The sequence below is a fragment of the Pelophylax lessonae genome, assembly GCF_965119305.1.
Source record: "Pelophylax lessonae genome assembly, chromosome: 3".
NCBI classification, from domain to species: Eukaryota; Metazoa; Chordata; class Amphibia; order Anura; family Ranidae; genus Pelophylax; species Pelophylax lessonae.
The window spans coordinates 538,097,259-538,121,769 of record NC_138770.1 but is presented as its reverse complement, the minus strand read 5'-3'; the positions used below and the strand labels follow the sequence as shown (position 1 = coordinate 538,121,769).

Sequence of the window (24,511 nt, the reverse complement as noted above, 5' to 3'; positions counted from 1 at the left end):
TGCATCAGATGGTGCCAACAGGAAGACAAGGAGCTGGGTTAGACATCCGTATCCTGCAGAGGGATCCCGCATCTTGAGGGCGGTAACCATTCCCCTGGATTGAGGAGGGGACTTCAGTGACTTACATGGACCCAAGAAAGAGTCTTTGCCTTCAAGTTTTACTGAAGAGGGTGTTGTCAGCAAAACCTGTACATGGGGTGATGCTGGGAATGATCCAAGGTGAATATTAAGCCCAGTCCATCAAGCGACCCCAAGGAGTGTTGCCTTTTAGAGGAGAGAACATTACCCCTCAGGGGAACTACTCACTTAGACCTGGTGGTAAAACACGGGTCGAAGTTTAAGGTGAGAGGCCATCTTTAGGTGGTGGTGGTGGCGGTGGAAGCATTAGCACTTTCAAACACCTTCTTCAGCAATATTTTGCACAGGGCGGAGGAAGCTATACAATGGACTGATACATTTTATATGGACATTTATATGCATTTTATGAGAAGAACTATTTGTTTTGCGCTTTGTGATTGTTCTGCACATTAGCTTTTTGATTTGCATGGACTTTGAATTTTGCTTATTTGCACAGTGATATTGATGCTTGGCACTAAGTAGCGCTGTGCCGTTTGATATACTTTGAATTTTTTTGTTTTGCAGTGGAAAGCATAGTTGGTATAGCAGCTGCTTGTTTAGATTTGATTGATATTGTTTTATTAGTTGCGCTGATTTATTTATTTTTCACAACCCTTAAACTGACACGTGCAATAAATTGCCACATGAGAAAATGTGGTAGTTGCTGAGCAAAAATATTGCATTAGTTAACGCTAAATTTCTAGTGAATTGAACTTTCACAACTGATTTATCGCATGTGTTATTTTACTGCATTTTATTTGCCATTATTTAACTCTTAGTGAATTGATCCCAAAGTCCTGGGGAAAAAAAAAAAAGAATTTATATATATATATATATATATATATGTGTGTTATAGTGTGTGTGTATGTATGTAGTGTGTGTGTGTGTGTGTGTGTGTGTGTGTGTGTGTGTATGTGTATATATATATATATATATATATATATATATATATATATATATATATATATATCTCATTTTCTGATTTTGTTTGGTTACAGCGTTACATGACCGAGCAATCACCAGTTAAAGTAGCACACTGCTAAATAGCAAAAAATGGCCTGGTTATGAAGGGGGTAAAACTGTGCAGCTCAAGTGGTAAAGTAGTTCGTTTGGACCATACCATTTCCTTCACTAATATATACAGCATGTATGTCCACTGTATAAACTGTATGTAGCATCAGTTGATGGAACGTACAATTTATTCAGGGATGAGTTCACTAAAACCTGGAGTTGGGCTTAATGAATAAGCATTTGAAATGCAGGGATTGTAGCAATGCAGCGGTCTTCATAAAGTATGGTTACCATCTTAAAAGTGATTGTCTCGTGTTTTTTTTTTTTTTTTTTTTTTTCAATAACAAACATGTTAAAATTACCTCCTCTGTGCAGTTGGTTTTGCACAGGGCAGCCTGGATCCTCCTCTTCTCGGGTCCCTTGTTGCTGCTCCTGGCCCCTCTCCCTGGTCGAATGCCCCCACAGCAAGCCGCTTGCTATGGGGACACCGAGCCAAGCTGCAGCTCCCTGTGTCAATTCAGACATGGAGCTGCCATTCAGCCTCGCCTCCTCTCTCTTCTCCTTGACTAACTGACCAATGGCGCCGCGGCTGTGTCTCAGCCAATCAGGAGAGACCGCCCCAGATGGAGTAGGGACTCACACACATTGCTGGAGAGAGATGGGGCTCAAGTATTAGGGGGTGCTGGGGAGGCTGCTACGCCCATGTTTTTTATCTTAATGCATAGAATGCATTAAGATAAAAAACCTTCTGACTTTACAATTCCTTTAAGGGACATCTATAGTTGTCATATGTTTTAAAAGTTTTTATTTTTTTTTGTGTTTTTTTTTTTTTTTTTTGTTTTTATCTCTAAATGCCCCTCCATGTGTGCTTGCACACATAGGCATTTACAGGCGTTTAGAGGCAGAAAAAAAAATATCACTTCCAAATTCTGGAGGATAGTGTGGGCTTGAAAAAAAAGCCTTCAGCGCACCTTAAAGTGATTAACCCACTGTAAGAACTTTATATAATCCTCCTGGTCACCTAACGATAGGTGCTCCTGTGTCTGTTTTTAAAAAGAAAAAAGAAAAAAAAAAAAAAAAAAAAGAAGAAATGCAGCATATACCTCATTTCAGAGCGCCGATCGGCTCTCCCCTGACCGGCCAGCTCTCTCCCCTCTTCATCTGACAGATGCAGCGGGCGGGGCCTAGATTCCCCCACTGGCGTCAGTCTGAAGGGGAGGAGGGGAGAGCTGGCCAGCCACATGATTGGCGATCTGAAATTTAGGTATGTACTGCATTTTTCTTTTTTTACAAACAGACACAGGAGCTCCTTTTGTTGGGAGACAAGAGGATTATATATGATATGAAATGTTATTTCAGCAGCAAGTGGGGAGGGGGCAGGCACTGACACAGGAGCTGACAGGGAGGGAGGGGGGAGAGGAGGATAGGATAGCTGCCGATGACGGAGGCACGTAAACTGACCACGGTGTCAGGGCTCAGCAGCCATGGTATACTGTGGTCAGTTTACAGAGGGGAGGGCATAGCCAGGTATTTCAGGTGGTACAGGGGGGCCAAATTACACAGCACAAGCACTGTGCTCTGTATAACGTGCTTTAAGGGAACAGGATCTTTTTTCTTTTTTTTTTTTTTAGGTTAACAAACACTTCAACTCTAGGCGATTTTTAGACATGTCCATACATTCTGATAGCCAAAATAAAATAATATTCTGGCCAATAGAATGCAAACGCCAAATGCGCAAGTATTTACAAGTCTTTTCCCATGCATCTGCTCCTGTTCTTGGTTGTTGTTTTATTTATTTATTTTTTGTATGCAAAATCACCGTAAGGTAAAATGCAGCACTGGGCGATCATGCTCTTACTGTTAAATGGCTGTAATGGGCCATACACACTATAAGATTTTCTGAAGACTTTTTCCTTTAGATTTACCAAAACCATATAATATGAGGTCAAAGCTAAACACTTTCAATTTGTATGCAATCTGGCAGGCCCTTGCACTACATAGAAAAGGTAAATCTGAAGGAAAAAGTCTTCAGAAAATCTTATAGTGTGTATGGCCCTTTATAACCAGAAAAAGTTGGATGGGGGTTTTTGTTGTTGTTGATTTTAGCAGTGTATATTGACTATCTGTCCACTTTTTTTACTTTATGCAGGAAAATGGTGGAGTTCTAAGGATTTTCCCTGAAGGCAAATCTCAGTTTGCTGATATTGAACCAAAATTTGACAGATTATTGTTTTTTTGGTCTGATCGTCGAAACCCTCATGAAGTTCAACCTGCCTTTGCTACAAGGTAAAGTGTAGTTGACTATATTTAGGTTATTTGAATCCTCACCTTGTAAAACCACTCATTCACTTTAAAATCTTTAAAATCGAAATAAAAGGCAAAACATTTGTGTAACATAAATTATATATACACTCACCAACCACTTTATTAGGTACATCTGTTTAATTGCTTGGTAACACAAATTGCAAATAAGCCAATCACATGGCAGCAACTCAATACATTTAGGCATCTAGACGTGGTGAAGACAACTTGCCAACCAGTATTAGAATGGATATAATGAATGACTTTGAATGTGGCATGGTTGTTTGTGCCAGGTGGGCTGGTCTGAGTATTTAAAAAAACTGCTGATCATCTGGGATTTTCACTCACAACAATCTCTAGGGTTTACAGAGAATGGTCCGAAAAAGCAAAAATATCCTGGTGAGCGGCAGTGGAATGGCTGTGCAGGGTTGGGGGTGCATGTCAGGACAAGTCCGATCATTGGAGGAGAGCAGGCACAGCTAGAAAACTGACCACACTGTGCTCTTTTGCCAATTGTGGTCATGTTTTAATGGGAAAGCAGAAAGATTGGCAGGGACACCAGGGATTTCACACAAAGGGAGCAATATAAAGAGAATTGGATACTATTTCATATAACTACAGGGTACTGCAGGTGCATATCAAGAATTTGAAACATTTGGTTGACATTTTCTTTAAAGTGTTTCTGAACCCACAACCATAAACATTAGTCTGTATATACAGTAAAACTTGCTTGTTTTACTCGTTGTGGAAACTAAGGGGTAATCCTCTGCATTGTGTAAAAGGGCTGTTTGATCCTGTCTTCTCTGATCCTCACATCTTCCACTGTTCCTATTCCAGTTCCTGATAGTACGGAACCTTGGAGGCACTCTACACATGCTCAGTTTGGTGTGTATTGCTAGAGGTTTTTTTTTTTCTTTCTTAGAGTGCATGTGATCAGCACAGGGCCAATCAGCACTGTTTAGAAAGAGGGTCAGGGGTCATACAGCCTCATAGGACAGGCAGAGAATGAAAGCTCCTCCTATAAGCTTTAACCAGTGCTCGGCCAGACAATGATATGTCAGAAGAGTGCTATATACTGCTGATGAGAAAAGGTATTTAGCAATTTATATTTACTAAAACTATTGCATTTCCGTGTTCTGTGTACTGTGGGGGACCAGATAAAGTGAATGCAGGCTCTTGGGTTTAGTAACACTTTAACTTATTTCATGTGATTTTTTTTAACTTGAGTTTCTATGAGCAAATAGCTGCCTTTGCACATAATGTATATTATATATATATATATATATATATATATATATATATATAATATGATGGATGGATAGATACACTCACACGCCCTGGATTTTGCCCTGTCATTTTAAAGCAGCCAATCTTTTTAAATGCCTTCTGATTTAGATCTATCTGTTCTGTATCTTTATAAATGTATATCTGTTGTACAAGCAAACTCATTATCAGAGGTTATCAGTGATGTTTATTTCAATATGATTAATGATTAATAATTATTTTCTCAAATTAACCACTTCCGTCCACTGCACGTTCTTATAAATTTCCTCGGGTGGGAAGGGTAATATCATGGTCATCACTGCAACTGCAACAATGATCGAGGTATCATCCTTTAGGACCAGCGATTCTGCACAAAATAAAAGAGCCGCTGGATTACTTTTACCGGCAGTGGAAAGGGGAACCAGAGTGTTGGACCAGTTGACCATACCAACAGAAAAATGGGGAAAAATAGCTCTTCCAAAGACAAGGACAACCAGGCAGGAAGTGATGGATAAAATATTCCATTTTAATAGAATGATAAAGCCAACATCTTGGCGGGAGACCCCGGTATTAAAATGGGCACAGAAACCCATCCAGTTGAATGAGTGTGTAGCAGTACCTGAGGTGGGAGCCAGGAGTGCAGGGAGATGTCAACCAAGTCTCAAGGGCTAGATGGTGTGAAGATGGCCCGAGACAAGTCCTCACAGAGTGGAAGGAAGAGGGATCATCTGTCCACAGCCTGGGGAGTGCGAGTGATGGGATCCTCTGCCTTCTGAAGTGCAGTAGCCTGGCGTCTCCTCCGCTCGTCGGTCCCAAGTGGACCTGGGGGATGACGTCACAGGAAGTGGGCGGTGAACCCGAGGGAAGCCGCACCAGACAGCCGAAGGAGATGGAAAGTGGCAGCTATCCACCTGCAGGATCCCGGAGTATGCAGCCAAGAGGATAAACGCCAAACTGAGATGCCGGATTACATGTTTCGGGACAAGCCCTTCATCAGATCTCAAGAGATCTTATTGTTGTTATGATTCTATTAAACTGGGATATTTTATCCATCACTTTCTGCCTTGTTGTCCTTGTCTTTGGAAGCGCTATTTTTCCCCATTTTTCTGTTGGTATGGTGCTGTTCTCATTCAGGTCGGTGCATGGGTCCGCTGCACCTGGGACATGAGACTTAAGGCTGCTTTCCACCCTCATATTGTATTTTAAATTTTTTGGTTCCATTAGACAGAGCTTTGGATCCTCTGATTGATTAGATCTTAGCGCCAGGTTTCTTTTGTGTGGACCAGTTGACCAGCCTTCTTCAAAGTCACAGGCTTTAGTGGCATTACTGTTTAAAGCCCAAGTCCTGGACAGTTCTCTCCAAATCAGTGATTCTTTTGCTTTTGAAGGCTAGGAAGTCTACTTATGTAAAGTCTTCTCATTGTACATGGTAGGTTTGCTTTGCTTGGTGCAAGACAAGGAACTTTTCATTCCATAATATTCTCTGTGGGTTGGATCCTGATCTTTGTAAAAGTGGGTCTGAATTACCATCAATGGGTCAAATTTTGGTGCATGCAATTTTGTTCTAAAGACAACAGCTTCCCATTCCTTAAAGTTTAGCTATGGTCAATATTAAAATTCATATATTCATTTTACACATTGTATTTCCATTACTTCAAGTGCACTTCTATTAATCTAAATGATTCTGAAGTTTGTAAACTTTTATGAAGCTCCTCACATGCTTTTGTCCTTGAATTCTGTGGCACATATTGTAAGTAGGCACTGCTGTGTCAGAGTTCAGAGCCTGCCTTGTCAGCTATGTAGGTGCTGAGAGGAGGAGTTTCAGGAGGCGGAGACGCTACAGGAAGCACTGCTTGCAGGCAGCAAGGAACCATGGTATCTGAATTTGGTTCCCTATTACCAATCATAGCGATCACATGATACCCGGTTATCAATAAGTAATCCCATGTGTCTGCTGGACACATCGGTCACAGGAGTGGCTCAGGAGATTCAGAACTTTTTCCACCTTTTTTATTGTGACCTATAAACTGTACAACTCAATTGAAAAAACAAACTGAAATCTTTTAGGGGGGGTGAAGTAAAAATAAAATGTGGTTGCATAAGTGTGCACACCCTCTTATAACTGGGAATGTAGCTTCAGAATTAAGCCATCACATTCAAACTCATGTTAGCCCGCGTTCACATTGGGTTGATTTGACATGCAAATTAATATGTAAATTGCATGCTGAATTGGAGCCTAGTGTCGGCAATCTGTGCGACACAGGTGTAAAAAGTTCTGAAATGATTTATTTTTGTCTTTTTTTTACATTACAGAAACCTGACATTTTAACAGGAATGTGTAGACTTTTTTATAGCCACTGTATGTATCTGAGCTTGCACAATGTGCCTCCGCCGCAGTAAATGTAAAAAATAGGATAAAAGTGATTTTCTTCAACCATCTTTCAGAACAGAAGCCTGAGAGAGATTGGTTCCTCCCTCTACAGGAAACGCAATGAGAACCAGAACTTTACCCATAAGAACTTGCTTCTTGCTGGAGGCTGCCATTTTGCTGAAGCCCAGAGCTCCCAAACAGCAGTAAATCATAAAGTGGAACTAAACTTATTGATGGTTTCAAAAAACAGTTCCATTCCTGGAATGCCAGGATTGCTAACTGTCATATTTGCTTGTGTCCTCAGCCAAGCTGTCAAACACTGAAATGAGTGGTGTCATAACTGATCACATGTGCAGCACTATGGCAATTGCAGTTTAAACAGAAGCAGCATCCTTGCTGTAAAGAATAGATGGATTTATTCTGCTTTGTCAGCAGATCGGCCTCTACAACTTCAGCAGTGCCTAAAATGGGAGAGCAACTGAGCATGTGCAGAGCAGTGTGAGACAGTGTATTACTGGATTTTAAACAGTATAGATACTAGGGATGCACCGAAATTTTCGGCCAAAAATGGGCCTATCCCATTTGGGCTGAAAATGGGTTAAAAATGCAGAAATTAACGATCTGTGCATTAATGAACTAACAGACCAGGCGGGAGGGTGGGCTAGCAGCCGCTAATAGCTGTAACTATGTAAGCCTTCACTTCGCTGCAATTCCCTGTCAGCGGCACGATGTACATGAATTAACTGAAGTGACACACCGGGCGGAAGGGTGGGGGGAGCGGCCGCTAATAACTATAACTATGTGAGCCTTCACTTCCCTGTCAGATAGGTATCTCCTCTGACAGGGAAGTGAAGGCTCACGTAGTTATAGTTATTAGCGGCCGCTCCTCCTGCCCGAAGTGTCAGTTCATTAATGTACATCGTGCCGCTGACTGGGAAGTGAAGTGAAGGCTCACATAGTTATATCTATTAGCGGCTGCTCGCCCGCCCTCCCGCCCGGTGTGTCAGTTCATTCATGGACAGATCGTAGTAGTAGGGACATCACCGGGAGGCGGCCGGCCAGAGGCGTGTCTTTTGAATAATGGACACCAGAGGAGCTGAGGGGGGGTGGGGGGGTGCTGAGGCGAGCTTTTTTCGGTTTCGGCCCAAAATTTTCATTTCGGTAAATTCCCTAATAGATACTTATTTTTAATGTTTTACATAGCTATACCTGCAAAAGGGGCCAGCCTGAAGTGATCTAGCAGGACTTCATTTTCTGACTAAAGTTCCACTTTAACCACTTCCTTCCCGACATATAGCAGAATGACGGCAGCAAAGTGGTTAAGTTATCCTGACTGGGCATCATATGATGTTCAGCAGGATAAGCCGCTCGCTGGTCACATCCTAACCAGGAAGTGCCGTTTATCGGCTTTCCTCCATTCACGCTGACAAGGCGCGAGTAGAGGAGAGCAGATCGGCGGCTCTCCTGACGGGGGATCTGTGCTGATAATGAGCGCATTGATTATTTGTGCAGACCCATTAGGGATGCCCACTAGAGCCCACCAGGGATGCCAACCCATGGCCACCAGGGATGCCAATCAGTGCCTATTAGGGATTCCAATCAGTGCCCATTAGTAATGCCTGTCAGTGCCGACTATCAGTAGTGCCTATCAGTGCCACCAACAGTGCCCATTAGCGCCGCCTACAAGTGCTCATCAGTGTTGCATATTAGTGCCTCATCAGTGCCACCTCATCAGTGACTAAGTGCAGCCTCATCAATGCTCATTAGTGCAGGAGAAAACTTATTTACAACATTTTTAACGTAAACAAAGAATTTTTTTTTTTTCAAAATTTTCGGTCTTTTTTTATTTGTTTAGAAAAAAAGAAAAACCCAGAGATGATCAAATATCACCAAAAGAAAGCTCTATTTGTAGGAAAAAAAAATGATACAAATTTTTTTTGGTACAGTGTTGCATGACCACGCAATTATCATTCAAAATGTGACAGTGCTAAAAGCTGAAAATTGGCCTGGGCGGCAAGGGGGTGAAAGTGCCCGGTATTGAAGTGGTTGTAAAGTACATGCAATCCCCTCTGTGAGATGCCCTAGTGTCTGTGGAAAAACAAATATGCCGGATTGTACCTTATTTCATAGCGCCACTTACATTACTGCTCGCTGCTCCCTCTCCTGATATGACAGCTACAGCGGGTGGGGCCGAGAATCCCCCACTGGTGTCAGCTGGGAGGAGAGCAGCGAGCAGTCACGTGAGCGGTGCTGTGAAATAAGGTAGAAATCTGAATATTTTTTTACAAAGCATAGAACATTTTTCGAACAGGAGATAGCATGTACTATACAAAGTTTTTTTTTTTTTAAAGGAACAGGATCTTTTTTTTTTTTTTTTCATCGTAGCAAACACTTTAATCGCCTTTTAGATCAGCAGTCTCCCCCTTCCTGAGATGGGTCACTTTGGGCTTCCTGGTTCTTGGACTTCCTGCCACACTGGAAGGGTTCCCCCTTTCCTTTCTAGGACTTTGACCTTTGTATGTTTGGACTTTCCTCTCAAGTTTCTGTTCTGGCAGATGATTGTAGACTTATTGAAAATGGTATTTCTAGGAATTTTCCAGGAAAGCAAGCTCCCCCCCCCCCCCCCCACCTCAATTGGCACCTAAATATCCATAAACCTGGATGATGTCATTGTAAATGCACGCTAGAGACATATCTATATCTAATATATATATATATATATATATATTTTTTTATTCCAGGTACGCAATAACTGTGTGGTATTTTGATGCGGATGAAAGAGCTCGAGCTAAAGAAAAATATCTAACAGGTAATTTCTTTCAAGTTGCTTACCACTTAAGGACCAGGCCAATTTCTGACAAAATCAGTATTTTTTGCTAGTCAGTTACTTTTTTTTAGCAGAGACCTTAGAGAATAAAATGGAGATCGTTGCAAAACTTTGTCACACCGTATTTGCGCAGCGGTCTTCCAAACGCAGTTTTTTGGGAAAAATACACTTTTTAAAATTGAAAAATAAGAAAACCGTGAAGTTGGCCCAAATTTGTTCCTTTAATATGAAAGATAATGTTTTGCCGAGTAAGTAGATACCCAACATGTCATGCTTCAAAATTGCGCATGCTCGTGAAATAGCGACAAAACTTGGTACTTAAGAATCCCCATAGGCGATGGTTTAAAAATTCCTACAGGTTACAAGTTTAGAGTTACAGATGAGGTCTAGGGCTAGAATTATTGCTCTCGCTTTAACAATTACGGCAATACCTCACATGTGTGGTTTGAACACCGTTTACGTATGTGGGTGCGACTTGCGTATACATTCACTTGTGCATGAGAGCTCGGAGGGACGGGGTGCTTTACATTTTTTTAAATTTTTTTTTTTTTATTTTTTTTTACTGTTTAATTTTACACTGTCCCTTTTTAAAAAAATGTTTTGATCACTTTTATTCCTATTACAAGGAATGTAAACATGCCTTGTAATAGAAATAGACAGGACAGGTCCTCTTTAATGTGAGATCTGGGGTCAAAAAGACCTAAGATCTCACATCTACACTTAAAAGCAAAAGCAAAAGAAAAATGGGCCCTTTAAGACCGTTAAGGGGAAGCCACATATGACGCCGCTCCGGTCCTCCAAGGCCATAGAGTCGAGTCGGGGCCATCTTGCCCTCACTAGACTTCCTGCCTGGGATACGGGTAGACCAACGGCTCCTGTAAGCGTGGAAAACGACCGGGAGAGGGTGGGGGGATGCAATGCTCCTTACTCTTGTCATCGGGAAGAATTACCCCCTTACAGATAGCTAAAAGGAACAATGGTGTCATTGGGAACTTATCTGAGAGGCAGAAATAGCCCATTTCTCAAGGAACCCCTAGCAGCCTCAGGGGGAACCCTAGTGTTCCTCAGAACTCTGGTTAAAAAACCCTGCTGTAGATCATCTAGACCAGTGGTCCTCAACCCTGGTCCTCAGGGCCCACTAACAGGCCAGGTTTGCAAGCTAACTGAAATACAATCCAGGTGATATAATTTGCTGCTCAGCGATTGCAGTACTCTAGTCTGCATCTCCCCAAGGTAATACTTAAAATCTGGCCTGTTAGTGGGCCCTGTAGGCCAGGGTTGAGGACCACTGATCTAGACAATAAGACCATTATTGGCCCAATGGCTTTTAGGCTTCATTCACGCTTAAGTCGTGCAGCTTTGAAACCACTCTGGGTGGATGCAACTTTGGCTTTGACCAATGATGGGCGACTGTTGTATGCATAACATTCAGGTGTGACTTTTGAGGGTCCAAATTGCAGTCTATGGCACTCAAGTCGCATGAATGTTGGACCAAGGTAGTGCAGGAACCTTTTGAGTCAATGTGAATAAGTGGTACATTTTTGAACCGTTGTCACAAGGGATGCACTGATACCTTTTTTTTTTAATCGACGAGTACTGATACTTTGTCATGTACTCGCCAATACCGAGTACTGATACTTTGCGATGCGATTTGCATCCATACAAAATGGGCGCAAATCGTACTGCAAAGAATTTGCATGCATTTTGAACAGGAATGTGGTGCGATTCCTGTCTGATTTGCATGCGTTTTCCCCACCGCTCCTGTGTGAACCCAGGCTTATCATAGTAATTTTGAGCTGGAGTTCACATAGGAGTGGTGCGGGAATCCTCCCTGCATGATGAGTTCCTCCAGCTCCCATCCGACTGGATGGCTGCAGCTTGTACTCAGTCTCTTCCTGGGCCTCCCATGGCTTTTTTCCCCCCCATTTCCAGCGGCTCTTTCCCATGCCTCCTGAGCTCTCTTCCCCCCTACCCTACAGTAGTTCGAGCCATCCACTGGACCCACCACAACCCCTCTCCTGGTCACTCTATACCAGATTGCCTCAATCCCCTGGTCAGATGCCTAAAAACCCGCTTCACCGGTGTGGGAATTTTAAATATTTGTGGCTTTCTCTCCTCTCAGTAGTCTGTACTGTCAGCACTAGGAGATGGCTTGAACCGCTGTGGGGAACAAAGCCATGGGAGAGGCAGGAGGAGCTGGAGAGGCAGATGTCCACATTCGAATGGCAGCCAGAGCTGGTGGATCTGGTCATGTAGGGAGGTTTCCCGCACCCACTCCTGTGTAAACTTCACTATGAGAAGTTTGAGTTCACACGGGAGCAGTGTGGGAAACAGCATGCAATTCGGACAGGAATTGCACCACATTCCTATTCAAATCGCATGCAGTTCTTTGCATATATGTATATGTATGAATGTAAGTCACACTGCAAAGTATAGGTTTCAATATCGGTAGCATTTTTACTTGTAAAAATACTCGGTATCGGTGCATCACTAGTTTATCATTGTAAAACACGGGGTGCGACTTGTAAGGCTTCAGTGTCCAAAGTTGTATGACAAGTTGCACAAGTGTGAATGGAGCCTTTGTCAGCTTTTGCTATACATGTGCTACTAAGTCAGGGTTGTCTTGAGGGCCACAAACCAGGCAGAATTTTGGGGAAGATGCTATAATTTTTCCTTCACAAGTGAACCTGTGCTTTACTAATGCACCAAGAACACTTCACCTTTCCTTCACAGGGAGCAAAAGAAAGAATGGCCTAAGCAGGCTTAAAGTCATGACGCCTCTCCCTATGACAACCCTAGGGGCTTGATCAGCCAAAAACCAAGCAACAGCGCTGTTACTTAGGAGGAAAGGGGGCCACACCCAAATCACGGGTATAACTCTTCACTTCTGGCAGCTGAACAGATCAGCAAGGGAGCATAAGGGTGCTAAACAATATGTTGCAGGTAGGACTGTGATACGAAGAAAGAAATGGAGGAGGAGAAATTCAAAAGTGTGTTTTACATTTTGTGACAGTCTGGATTTAATGGTGTTGCAACGTACGTAGGCATTTGCTTAGTGATGCTGCAAATATATTGTCTTAAAAAGTTTTAGTATCTGCTATTCAAGTACTGACTGCAAAATGGTCCCCATTCTTAACCCATCAATTATAGTAATTTGTTATTAGTATATGTCTCTTTGCTGTGTACTCGAAAGGCAAAAGAGTTATGCAAGTGTAAGGATCTCAACAGCAGTATCTAGAGCAGCCTTTCTCAACCTTTTTTAACACAGTGGAATCCTTGAAATAAATTTCTGGTCTCAGGGTACCCCTGCTAAAAATTAAAAATGTACAGCTCATGACACATTAGTGTGACAGACAGTGGGAAGAATTCTCCTTACTCTTGTCATCATTGGGAAGAATTACCCCCTTACAGATGGCTAAAAGGAACAATGGTGTCATTGGGAACTTATCTGAGAGGCAGAAATTGCCCATTTCTCAAGGAACCCCTAGCAACCTCAGGAGGAACTCTAGGGTTACATGGAACCCTGGTTGAGAAACCCTGATCTAGTGGATGAAAGATTCAGAGACCATTCATATTGGAGGTGCCAAGGGATACCGAATTTCTGTTTATTTTGTATGTATTTTTGTAAACCTGGTTGTGGAAGCTACACAATAAGGCTGAATTTTTAAAATATTTCGTGCCTTAAAGCTGAGCTCCACCCAAAAGGGGACGCTCTGCTCATCTGCCTCCTTCCCCGCTCACCCACCCCACCTCTGTGCCACATTTGGCACCTTTCGGGCGTGCGGATACCTGGTCCTGACTCCTATGAAAGGTAGAGGCAACCTTGGGAATAAATGCTTGATCAGTCTTGAGATTAACCCTATCCTCCAATATCTGTAGAAAGTGCGCTTTGACTGATAAAGCTTGTAGTTCGCTGACTCTGCGAAGCAAAGTCATTGCGATGAGAAAAACAGTTTTAAGAAATCTTATGGATGCCTCCTTATAATGGCTCAAAGGGTTCTCCAATGACTGCTTTTAACACAATAGACAAGCCCCATGTTGGAATCTTATGACAAGGTACTGGTAATCTTAAAACTGCTTTACAGAATCTGTTTATGAGGGGGTCCTGCTGTAGGGAATGCTGTAAGTAAACTGATATGACTGCAATCTGTACCTTTAATTGTGCTTGAGGACAGGCCCTTATCAATGCCCTCCTGTAGAAACTAGAATCGTCGGAGAGTTAGACTCTTCTTTGCCTGATTCTGACAACCATAAATTAAACCTCCTCCATGCCTTTTGGTAAATTGCTCCTGTAACTGGTTTACGGCTCTGTAACAGAGTTTTTATCACTGTCTGAGAGAACCTTAGAGTTCAGGATCTCGGATTCAGATACCAAGCTGCCAAGTTTAGCATTACTGGTCTGGGAAGGAGTACTGGGCCCTGTGATGGCAGGTACTGGTTGGAGGGTAACATCTAGGGTGGTTAATCTGTTAAAGATAGTAGAAGTGATAACCATGCCCTTTTTGGCCAAAACGGGGCAATCGAGATTAGAGATGTTCTGTCCTGAATTTTGATAGGACCCTAGGAATTAAGTGTAGGGGCAGGAAGGCGTAACCTAGCCTTAAAATCCATGCAGTCTGTAGAGCATCGACTGCCAACGGTTGATCCCTTGGATTTAGTAAAAAAATTGTAGTTTGGTGTTTGACTTGTTGGGCAAAAAAGTTAATCTCTGGAAGGCCCCATCAGGATGTGATCTCTGGGGGAAGGGGGTGGGGGGGGGGGGGGGGGGGGGAGTCAGCACCGCTTGCTCTTACCATGTTCTATGAGCCCCCCCCCCCCCCCCCTCACTTCAGGTGACTCGATTTACGTCTGTGGACATCTTGAAAGAGGGCGCTGACGTCGCTTCTGGGCAGCCTGAAGCTGACAGAATATATGGGGTCCCCTTCTTCACTTGAAAGGCTGACCATAGGATACCAGGATGGGTCGATATAGGTATGTCCACCAACCTCTATGGGGGCAGGGTGGGAGCAGGGCAGGAAGCAGTTAAAGGCCCCTATGTTGTGGTTCCCTTTCTGAGACTGACCATGTCAGATGCCTCTCCCACCCTGACCTGCAGATCCTGCTGGCCAGGACAGCTCCGAGGTAAGCCAGAGCACTCTGGAGTGTCCTCTCTTTACCTCACCAACAAACTGCTTTTTCTTTGTTGTGTATGGCAACTGCCTGCCTCACTGGGTCCTTTGTGCTTACTTAGAAAGACCACAGAGGAGAAGAAGGCAAAGACCAGTAGCAAGGCATGCGCCTCTTGCGGTCACAAGTTCCCTCCAGAATGGAGAAAACCTCTATGCCAGAAATGCATCAATAAAATGGTGGCAAAAGAGTCACAGGGGTTCCTCAAAGACATGCTGAATTCTTTGAAAAAGGAGATTAAAAGCACAATTGTTCCCCTTCGTACAGCCATAAAAAACTGGAGGTTCCTGCAAGCTCCAGCCAGGCCAGCACATCACTCACCCCCTCATGCAGCAGGGAAGAGGTGGATCAGGTGGCGCAAGGATCTGAGGCAGATAGCTCAGAATCAAATCATGAAGGGGGCCTTTGCTTGGACTCAGTTAATGAGGACCCAGCCTCAAGGGGTAAACTTTTTCCCTTGGAAGACACGGATAATTAACAGAGAGCCATTACAGATACACTGGGTATCAAATAGCAAAAGACCGCAGAGCTTTATCTACATAAGATGTACAAAGGTTTATAATTAAAACAACCTAGAACATTCCCGGTACATGAGTCCCTAAAACTTGGTTAAAAAAGAATGGACAGAACCGGAAAAGAAGCGCTTTACCCCAACTGCTATTAAACTCCGGTATCCGTTCACAGAGATACTAAACCCTGGGCCAAATACCCCAGGTAGATGCCTCGCTCACCAGAATGGCTAACAAAGCTGATTTAGCTTTTGACGACTCTGGAACTCTCAGTGATCCTATGGATAAAATGAAAGAAGCACTTCTAAGAAGAGCCTGGGAAGCCGCAGCTGCAAATTTAAATCCAGCCATAGCCTCCACCTGCATGGCAAGGACCCTATTGGTCTGGTTGACACAGCTTCAAGAATTGCTAGAGGGGGACACCCCAAGAAAGGAAGTGATAGAAACCATTCCCACTCTAACCAGAGCGACCGCTTTCCTGATTGACACATCAGCAGAATCTGTAAGTCTATCAGCAAGAACTACTGGCCTAATTAATTCAGCTAGGAGAGGCCTGTGGCTGAAGTCATGGGAGGGAGACATCTCCTCCAAAAACAATTATGTGGCATCCCCTTTAAAGGCGATTTACTGTTTGGACCCGACCTGGAAACAGTATTGGACAGAACCCCAGCCAAAAACAAGGGATTTCCTCAAGTCAAAAAGAATAAGGGGAAAACGCCCTTTCTTTTTCGTTCATTAAAGGAGACCGCTTAATATCATCATTAGACGGATGGGTAATGCTACTCTTTTTAGGAGTAGGATACTAGGCAGAAAAGGTTTAACAAAAGTTAAAAAAAAAAAACAACTACGCCTATGGGGCAGTCCCAGGTGGTATACTCTCACTTCCTGCTCTTGGATCTCAGTTTCTTTCTGCCTAGTCAGGAGTAAGGACCTAGCTCCTTGCTGGGATCTCTGGTCCTGGCACTTTCCTTTTTTTAAACAGAATTTTTTCTTTTATTGTTTTCTTTGTCTACAATCTAGTTGTTCTTGTGAGAACTACTATCATCTGCCAGACTGGATGATGCACTGGATATCCTAAATCCTTACGGTCCTCCCAGTCTGGCCAGCGAGTGAGCCCATGCAGACCTTAGCTCCGCACTAGGTCGGCCGTGACAGGGTCCCATTGGGTTCTGGTCCAGGGAGGAGTCCAGTCTGCCGATCAACATCTGGAAATTAGAGCAATCAGGTTATGCCTGTCCCAGAGGACAGATCGTCTGCAGGGGTGTCGGGTGACGATTCAATCGGACAACGCCACAGTCGTGGCATATATCAATCACCAAGGGGGCACAAGAAAGGCCTAAGTGACCAGAGGTGGACGGTATTCTAAGTTGGGCAGAATGCTTTGTTCCAGCGCTGTCTGCTGTGCACATTCCAGGGGTGGAAAATTGGCAGGCGGACTATCTCAGTCGTCAGGCTCTGTGCCCGGGCGCATGGTCTCTTCACCCGGAAGTGTTTCAACAACTGTTTCTGGTAGGGGAACCCCGATGTGGACCTGTTGGCCTCTCGTCTCAACCGGAAGGTTTCAAGATTCGTTGCGAGGTCTCGGGATCCTCTGGCAGACGCTCTGGTGTTTAATTTTTAATGTTAAAATTATTCTCATACCTGACCCTTCTTTCCTACCGAAAGTCTCTTCAACCTTCCACAGAACTCAGGAGGTGATTATCCTCTCCCTTCCAGATTCTATGGATAGGAAAAGAGTCACTTATAACAAGCTGTAAGAAAGATCCTGATAGCTTACCTCAAAAGAACTAAAGTGTGGTGGAAAACAACCACGCTATTCATCCTTCACGCAGGAGTGAACAAAGTAAAGTCGGCTTTGAAAAGTACAATAGCAAGATGGATAAAGCCTGCTATTCAAACAGCTTACCAAGCACTAAACCTCGCTCCACCGAGCGGTGTCAGAGCCCACTCAATCAGAGCTTGGGCATCGTCAAGTGCAGATCTGCAGGGCAGCGACACGGTTGAGTTTCAATACCTTTGCAAGGCATTACCATATTGACCAGCTGTCCAGCCAAGATCAGATTTGTGATCGCAAGGTACTCCAGACTTTTTTCCCTACCTAGTAAGTGTTGTTTGAGACATCCATCAGGTGCTGCCCTGGAAGGCAATTAGAGAAGACAGAGTTAGGTACCTAGTAACTCTTTTTCTAAGAAGTCTTCCAGAGCAGCATCCATTCCCGCCCTAAACAACATTATAAAAGGTGCTTTGAGGATTCAAAGAACTTACTGAGGGGTTCTTCTGTACTTTGATATTACTGAGACTGAAGGTATGACTGACTTTTTTTATAATGATGGACTGCGCTTCCTGTTTCAGGTTGGAGGAGCCTATCTCTCAGGTGCTGCCCTTGAAGACTTCTTAGAAAGAGTTACCAGGTACCTAACTCTGTTGTTTTAGGCTACTTGAAAAGGGCCTTTTTTCTGGTTCTGACCATTCCTTGAGCACCATATCTATCTGTCATGAATTTGTGCACTGGGAAAACCTTGGGCTTCTGTTTGCTCAGCCCCTGATACATTCTATCATGCCTTGATAGCAGAGCTTCTTCCTCCTTAAGCTCTAAGGTTTTGTTGATAGCTCAGTGAAGTTCATCCACTTCCTCCAAAGAAAGTCTGAACCTGGTAGATTTTGAGACATTGTCCTGACCCTTCTCCTGTCCGGAGTCTGATTGGGAGGAATTCAGGTCAGAAATCTTAGGGGGGCTCTCCTGAGTCTGAAGCTACAGGAGTAGGAGAGGTGAGCATCTGATCTGACTGACTTGCAGCCGTGTTTGGCACCTGCTCATCTGCAATAAACTTTCAAAATGATTGAAATGTAAATTGCACCTCATCCTTGAAAGAGCAGAGAAATTTTGAAAATGGAGAATCTTCTTACTGCTGTAATGCATGTGGGACATAAGGTCTTAGAATAGCTAGTAAACAGCCTTGAAACAACTTTTCAGTCTTTGCAGCTGCTTTTTCTGATCTAGAAGTTTCTTTCTGAGAGGGGACAGATAGAAAAAAAAGGGGGGGAAAAAAAAGGGGAGTCTAAGACTGCCAGCCTACCTGTGATGAGCCGGTGCTTGCCTCCCCTAGAGCGTGGAATGCCTCCATGATGTCCCTCTGCTCGCGGTCACTGGCGCCTTATGCCTGTGCTTCCACGCCTTTAAGACACCGGCTCGGCCCTCCCCTTGTCTCTGCGCCTGGAGGCAGGAACCACGACCTCCGGCATGCAGTGATGACCTCCCATCCGCCGGAATTGACGCCCGGCATCTTCCAGTTTGCGGCGTCCTACAGCGAGCATGCCTAGGGCATTCCCCACTGCTGATGTCGCCGATGCTCAACCATCACTGCCCTCACTGGGCACTGGAGAGAGGGGGGCGGGAAACTCCAAACAACTGCGGAGGGAACCCAAGGCCAAAGGTTGCTCCCATGAAAAAAGGGGAGGGGAACTCCTGGCTGACGCTGGTAGCCCATAAGCGATGGAGCTCATCCAGCCCTCTCTTTGAATAGTTCCTCCAGGCAACATGTCTCTGGAGTGAGGAAACACAAAAAACTGACCAGGTGCCTGAGAGATTGCCTTTTAAAGAGCTAGTGGCAATGTGTTTCCTGTCCGGTGGGAGGAGCTCCATCTCTCAAGGGCTGTCCTGGAAGATGACTAGGGGAAACATTTTTTCACATAGCAACTTCTAAAAACGTCACATTTCAGCCTCTAGGAAAATGAAACAAGGAATTTGATTGCGATGGGAAGTTTTTTAAAAATGCAGCCATATGTGGTGTTATACAAGGATAATATTAGCTTAACCACTTCAATACAGGGCACTTTCACCCCCTTCCTGCCCAGGCCAATTTTCAGCTTTTAGCGCTGTTGCATTTTGAATGACAATTGCGCGGTCATACAACACTGTACCTAAACCAAATTTATGTAATTTTTCCCCCCACAAATAGAGCTTTCTTTTGGTGGTATTTGATCACCGCATGGTTTTTTCTGTTTTGCTAAACAAATAAAAAAAAGACCGAAAAGTTTGAAAAAAAAAAAAGTTTTTCTTTGTTTATGCTATACAATTTTGTAAATAAATGTTTTTTTCCAGCACTGATGAGGCTGCACTGACAGGCGCTGATGGGGAGGCGCTGATGAGGAGGCACTGATATGCAGCATTGGTGGGCACTGATAGGCAGCACTGATGGGCGGCATTGATGGGCACTGATAGGCGGCACTGATAGGCGGCACTGATTGGCACTGATAGGCGGCACTGGTGGGCAATAATGGGCACTGGTGGGCGGCACTGATAGATATATATATATGTGTATGTGTGTGTGTGTGTGTGTGTGTGTGTGTGTATATATATATATATATATATATATATATATATATATATTACACATACATACATATAATATTATAATTTGGCAGAGACCCCTACAGCGCTCACTTGAGTACTGTTCTGTGCAGGGGGCGGGAGTGGCTGGTTCAGTCTCCCTGCGGCTCACTGAGAGGCTGCTGGTCCAGGCATCGTCCTGGACCGGCTGAGTAATTTCAGCCAAAAGCGGGTCACAGGAGTGCAGAATGCCCTATGAACAAAAGCTTTGACCATACTTCTCTTTTAAGATAAAACTCAAGCCAAAACTTTAGTCTGTGTTTTAGTTTTATATTGTGAGTGGGGTGAGTCATCCTTTTCCTTCCCTTGTAAGCCCGGCCATGGACTGTTCGAATCCTGGCGGCTGAATGTACCAAGTTGATCGATCAACATGGATACAAGCAGCCTACTGGATTTTACTTGCAATTATTGCTAGAAGCTTCTAGCAATAATCACGTATTCTCCTGGCAGGGACGGCTTCCCTTGACCCCCCCCCCCCCCCCCCCTACCGGGAGAATACAATGTCTCGGAAGTAGGGATATCCCTGTCAGCACTCTGTGTTGATGTGAGAATCGTGCAAATTGTGCACTGTCTATGGCATGTTCACACTGTGTTCTAATACTAGTTACACCCCCCCCCCCCTTTTTTTTTCTTTTCCCCCAATTCACCCCTCTCCTCCCTTTTACAACTCTTTTCTCTTTTGATCAAAAAGGTTTTTACACCTTGGTGCTGATTTTTTATGATTCAATCATTGTTTGTTTGATCCTATTTTGTCAGATATCTTCTTGTCATTGTTGACTTTACGTTTGCCTTCTCCAGCCCTGTTTGCATGTACTGTTGTACTTTGTTATTTTAAGATGATTATTATCCTGTTGACTGTATTATTTTCTGGCACACCAACCACTTGTCATTTAATCTTAATTGCCGTCTTTTGTGCATCTTTAAATTAAAATGAAAAAGCAAAACGCAGGTAACTGCAATGACGCACCGAAAACAATAGTTTTCAATGTGGCTTGTTCACATCAGAATGCAGTGTTTCACTGCGTTTCAAAGAGGGTTGTGATAATATGCAACTTGTTTGCATTATATTACACCTCTCTGTATGAAGCCCTGCATGTCCCTGCACATCAAGCACACTGCTTTGCGATAATATGAATGAAGTGTCAAGGGAGCTCATCACACTGCCCTTCCAGACTGCTCACTGCAGCTAGAACCAGGGTGGATTTGATTTAAATTAAGTAGTAAAAAGTCATTACGTCATTCGGCGATTCGCAGTGTGTGCTGTGATGTATTTCAGGGCATGAAATTTCGCAGTATTACAAAGGAGATGAGCTGTACTGCGTGCTCTGCCCCACCTCCGCCCCGCCTCCTCTCAGTGAGCTGTATGTATGTATGTATGTATTGTATTGAGGCCGTGCTCCGCCCCGCCTCCTCTCAGTGAGCTCAGTGAGGATATAATGCTTTCAGTCCTCAGGCGGGGCGGAAGCACGGCCTCAATACAATACATACATACATACATACATACATACATACATACATACATACATACAGCTCACTGAGAGGAGGCGGGGCGGAGGTGGGGCAGAGCACGCAGTACAGCTCATCTCCTGTGTAATACTGTGAGATTTCATGCCCTGAAATACATCCCAGCACACACTGCGAATCGCCGAATGACATAATCGCGACCGGACCCGGAAGTGAGAAGAGGATAAATAAAGCAGAAAATAAGGTATTTACTAGCAAAAAAAAAAAAAAAAAACTTTCCATTGGTAAAAGTCATTTTAAAGGGGATTACATACATCTAAAGTCACTAAAATGGGTGGAACTCCACTTTAAATCATGATTTTTTTTTTAAAGAGGAACTGTCATTTCTTTCCCGCACCCTCTCCTCCTCTGACTCACTGACAGTCCCATTCACTTTAATGGGACAGCTGGTGATGCGGCATTGACACCACAAGGTGAGGTATGTGGCGGCAACAGGGGAGTGGATGCCCCCTACCTGGCGCTGCCATGATGGACCTGAAATGACAGGTGCTCCTTTTTAAATGTCATTCTTGCCTGTAGTTTGTGTGAAATTGTGTGAATGCATCAATGCAGAGTATGTTATTTTAGCTTGCAGAGCTTGGATTCATTGAAGGAGTTTACCAAAAATGTAAATATTGCAGAATATACAGCCTCATGCTATATAAGCTCCATTGCATGCTGAAAAAACTAAATTATTAATGTATCCTAAATATAAAATTATCTTTAGATAGATTTTTTACTCCAAAAGCATTCATTAAAATAAATTTTAATAATCAAAAATGTTTGTTTTTCTCTACCATTTTCCTTTTTCAGGAGAGAAATCTGTAAGGATTGAACTAAACAAGTCGTCGGATGGAATTGCGAAAGAAGTCTGAAAGGATTTGCAGCAATTCTTTTATTTAGACAATATTTGCCAAGTGGCCTGGTAACCGCGTACTTGCTGAATTGCAGCGTGTACAATGGAGTCCCCTTCAGAGGCGTGTTATGTTGTGAATGTAAATAATAGTAAAAAAAAGTATTATAATTATATTTTATCTGATGTACCAAAAACTCAAATTTTATTACTGGTCTAATGCACACAGACCAATCTTGACAATGCTTTTATGAAAAATATAAACAGACTATATCTATATATATATATCTGTGCATAACTGCACTCTAATTAAATGCTGACTTTTGTTTTTATTAACCTGATCTTGAATTTTTCCTAAAGTAGAAAATGTACTCTCATCCATTTATTTTGTTACAAGGTACAAAGTATGAAGTAACTTAATAAAACAGAGTTCATTCCTACATTAACGTTTAAGCACACAAACCTGCTTTATTAAAACTTTAGCAAAACTTAAAATCTATGTAAAACTGCCCTGACTGTATTTTAACTTGCTTGCATTTTTGTTAATTTTACCATTTAAGGTGAATTTACTAATTATTAAGAGTTTAAAAATATACTGATTGGATGATCTGCTTGAAAGAACACACAATTGTAGTATTCAATTGTCGGTTTTATAGGTTCAAAGTGTTTAAAATAAAATAACAAATATTGCAGGATTGTTTTCGAGAAAAAAAAGTTTAAACTGCTTTTATTCATTTTATTGAAGAGCTGTTTTCCTAAAGTACACCTGTCCATGAGAAAACTTCCTAATTGTCGTTGCTGTTCTGATCCTTTAAAAATTCTATTTGCCTGGCTTGAATATTTCAGTCGCAGGCCCCAACCAAGCAAAAGCCAGGGAGAGGTCATAATTTATGTACTTGCAGTGAATACCCTATATTTCTTCCGTGACTAGTGTCCTCCAAAAATGCAATTGTACCGCTATATCTGAGAAATATGTACATAAAGGAGTTGTTAAATATTATACTGGCATGTTTCACTTGAGTACATATGAACAGGTGTGACTGTATTACTTCAGTTATTGGATAGAATATGTTCACATAAATCGCTGATATTCAGACTTTGTTAATCTCTTTAGATTTACTAGATCTATTTTTGATTAATTCTGATCCTCCAGTACCTCCAATAATGCTTTTGGAAGTTATTTCATAGCAGCAGATGACATAAGTATTGACGCAGGGGAATATACTCATTTATCTAGACATGAATAAAGCGCCTCAAAATATGACTTGATGCGGAATTGCGATTGCTGGAACTAAAAAAAAAAAAAAATTGAGCTTTATTCCTAAATATTTATCTTGCATACTTGGTGCCTTATGTAGATGAATTGGCAGTTCCTGGAAAACTGCTTTTGTTTTTGGTGGTTCTCCTCCCCCCCCAATATTTTAGGGCACTGTGGTGCTTTGAGGCTTTTTTGACCCCCTAAGCAGCTTTAAAAAAAATAAATAAATAAAGCTGCTTTGTGTGCAATACTTCCCCTGATGACCCCCTACCATAATATTTTTCCACCACTAGATGCCCTCAGTCTTCTGGGTTAAAAGATACTTGGTGACATTGGGAGAGATTTACTAAAACTGATACAGCTGTGCATAGTAACCAATCCGCTTCTAATTTTAGCGTGTTCAAATAAAGTGTTACTAAACACACACTGTTTAATTTATATCGCCCCTTCTATTTCTGTATGTGGATGAGGGCAGGGCACTGTATTTTAATAATTAAAAAAAAAAAAAAAAAATCTAAGTACCTTTTTCCTAATCTATATACTGCTGTCACATGACCCTGGTCTTTCCCAGCCTGTCGGCAGGGACACATAAGTAGGGGGGAGCGTCTAGCCCTCTTCTGCTGGTCCCATGTTCAAAGAAAAAATAAAACCTTTGGTATGCAGAGTAAAAATAAATATCAAACTGTTTTAAATTGTCATAACATATATATTTCAGATTAAATCTTTATTATTTTGTGGAAATAGTCACTCCCTTCCAGCCTGTGTCTTAGAATAATTGGGAAGTGAATCGAGATGTGATATCCCGTCCCCATTGTGTTTAGCGTGTTAGTGGGCATGGAGAAGGGAGAGAGGAAGAAGGCTGTCATTTACCACTGTGTATACATCCACATATGACTCCCTATCACATCTGAGCAGCCCATGTGACTATAAAGGAAATGCTTA

The 24,511-nt window shown here is 42.8% G+C and overlaps 2 protein-coding genes across 2 annotated transcripts in view; one reads left to right on the top strand and one right to left on the bottom strand.

Annotated features, from left to right (window-relative positions):
- Positions 1-22,529, top strand: part of EGLN1 (egl-9 family hypoxia inducible factor 1) — a 32,819-nt gene extending 10,290 nt beyond the window's left edge. The window contains exons 3-5 of the mRNA XM_082248851.1: positions 3,278-3,414; positions 9,805-9,872; positions 22,272-22,529. Coding sequence (XP_082104977.1) covers positions 3,278-3,414; positions 9,805-9,872; positions 22,272-22,333 — 267 coding nt within the window. The 3' untranslated portion in view covers positions 22,334-22,529. The remainder of the gene's footprint in view (positions 1-3,277; positions 3,415-9,804; positions 9,873-22,271) is intronic.
- Positions 1-24,511, bottom strand: part of SIPA1L2 (signal induced proliferation associated 1 like 2) — a 601,890-nt gene that overhangs the window by 105,662 nt on the left and 471,717 nt on the right. The gene's annotated exons all lie outside the window — the stretch shown is intronic.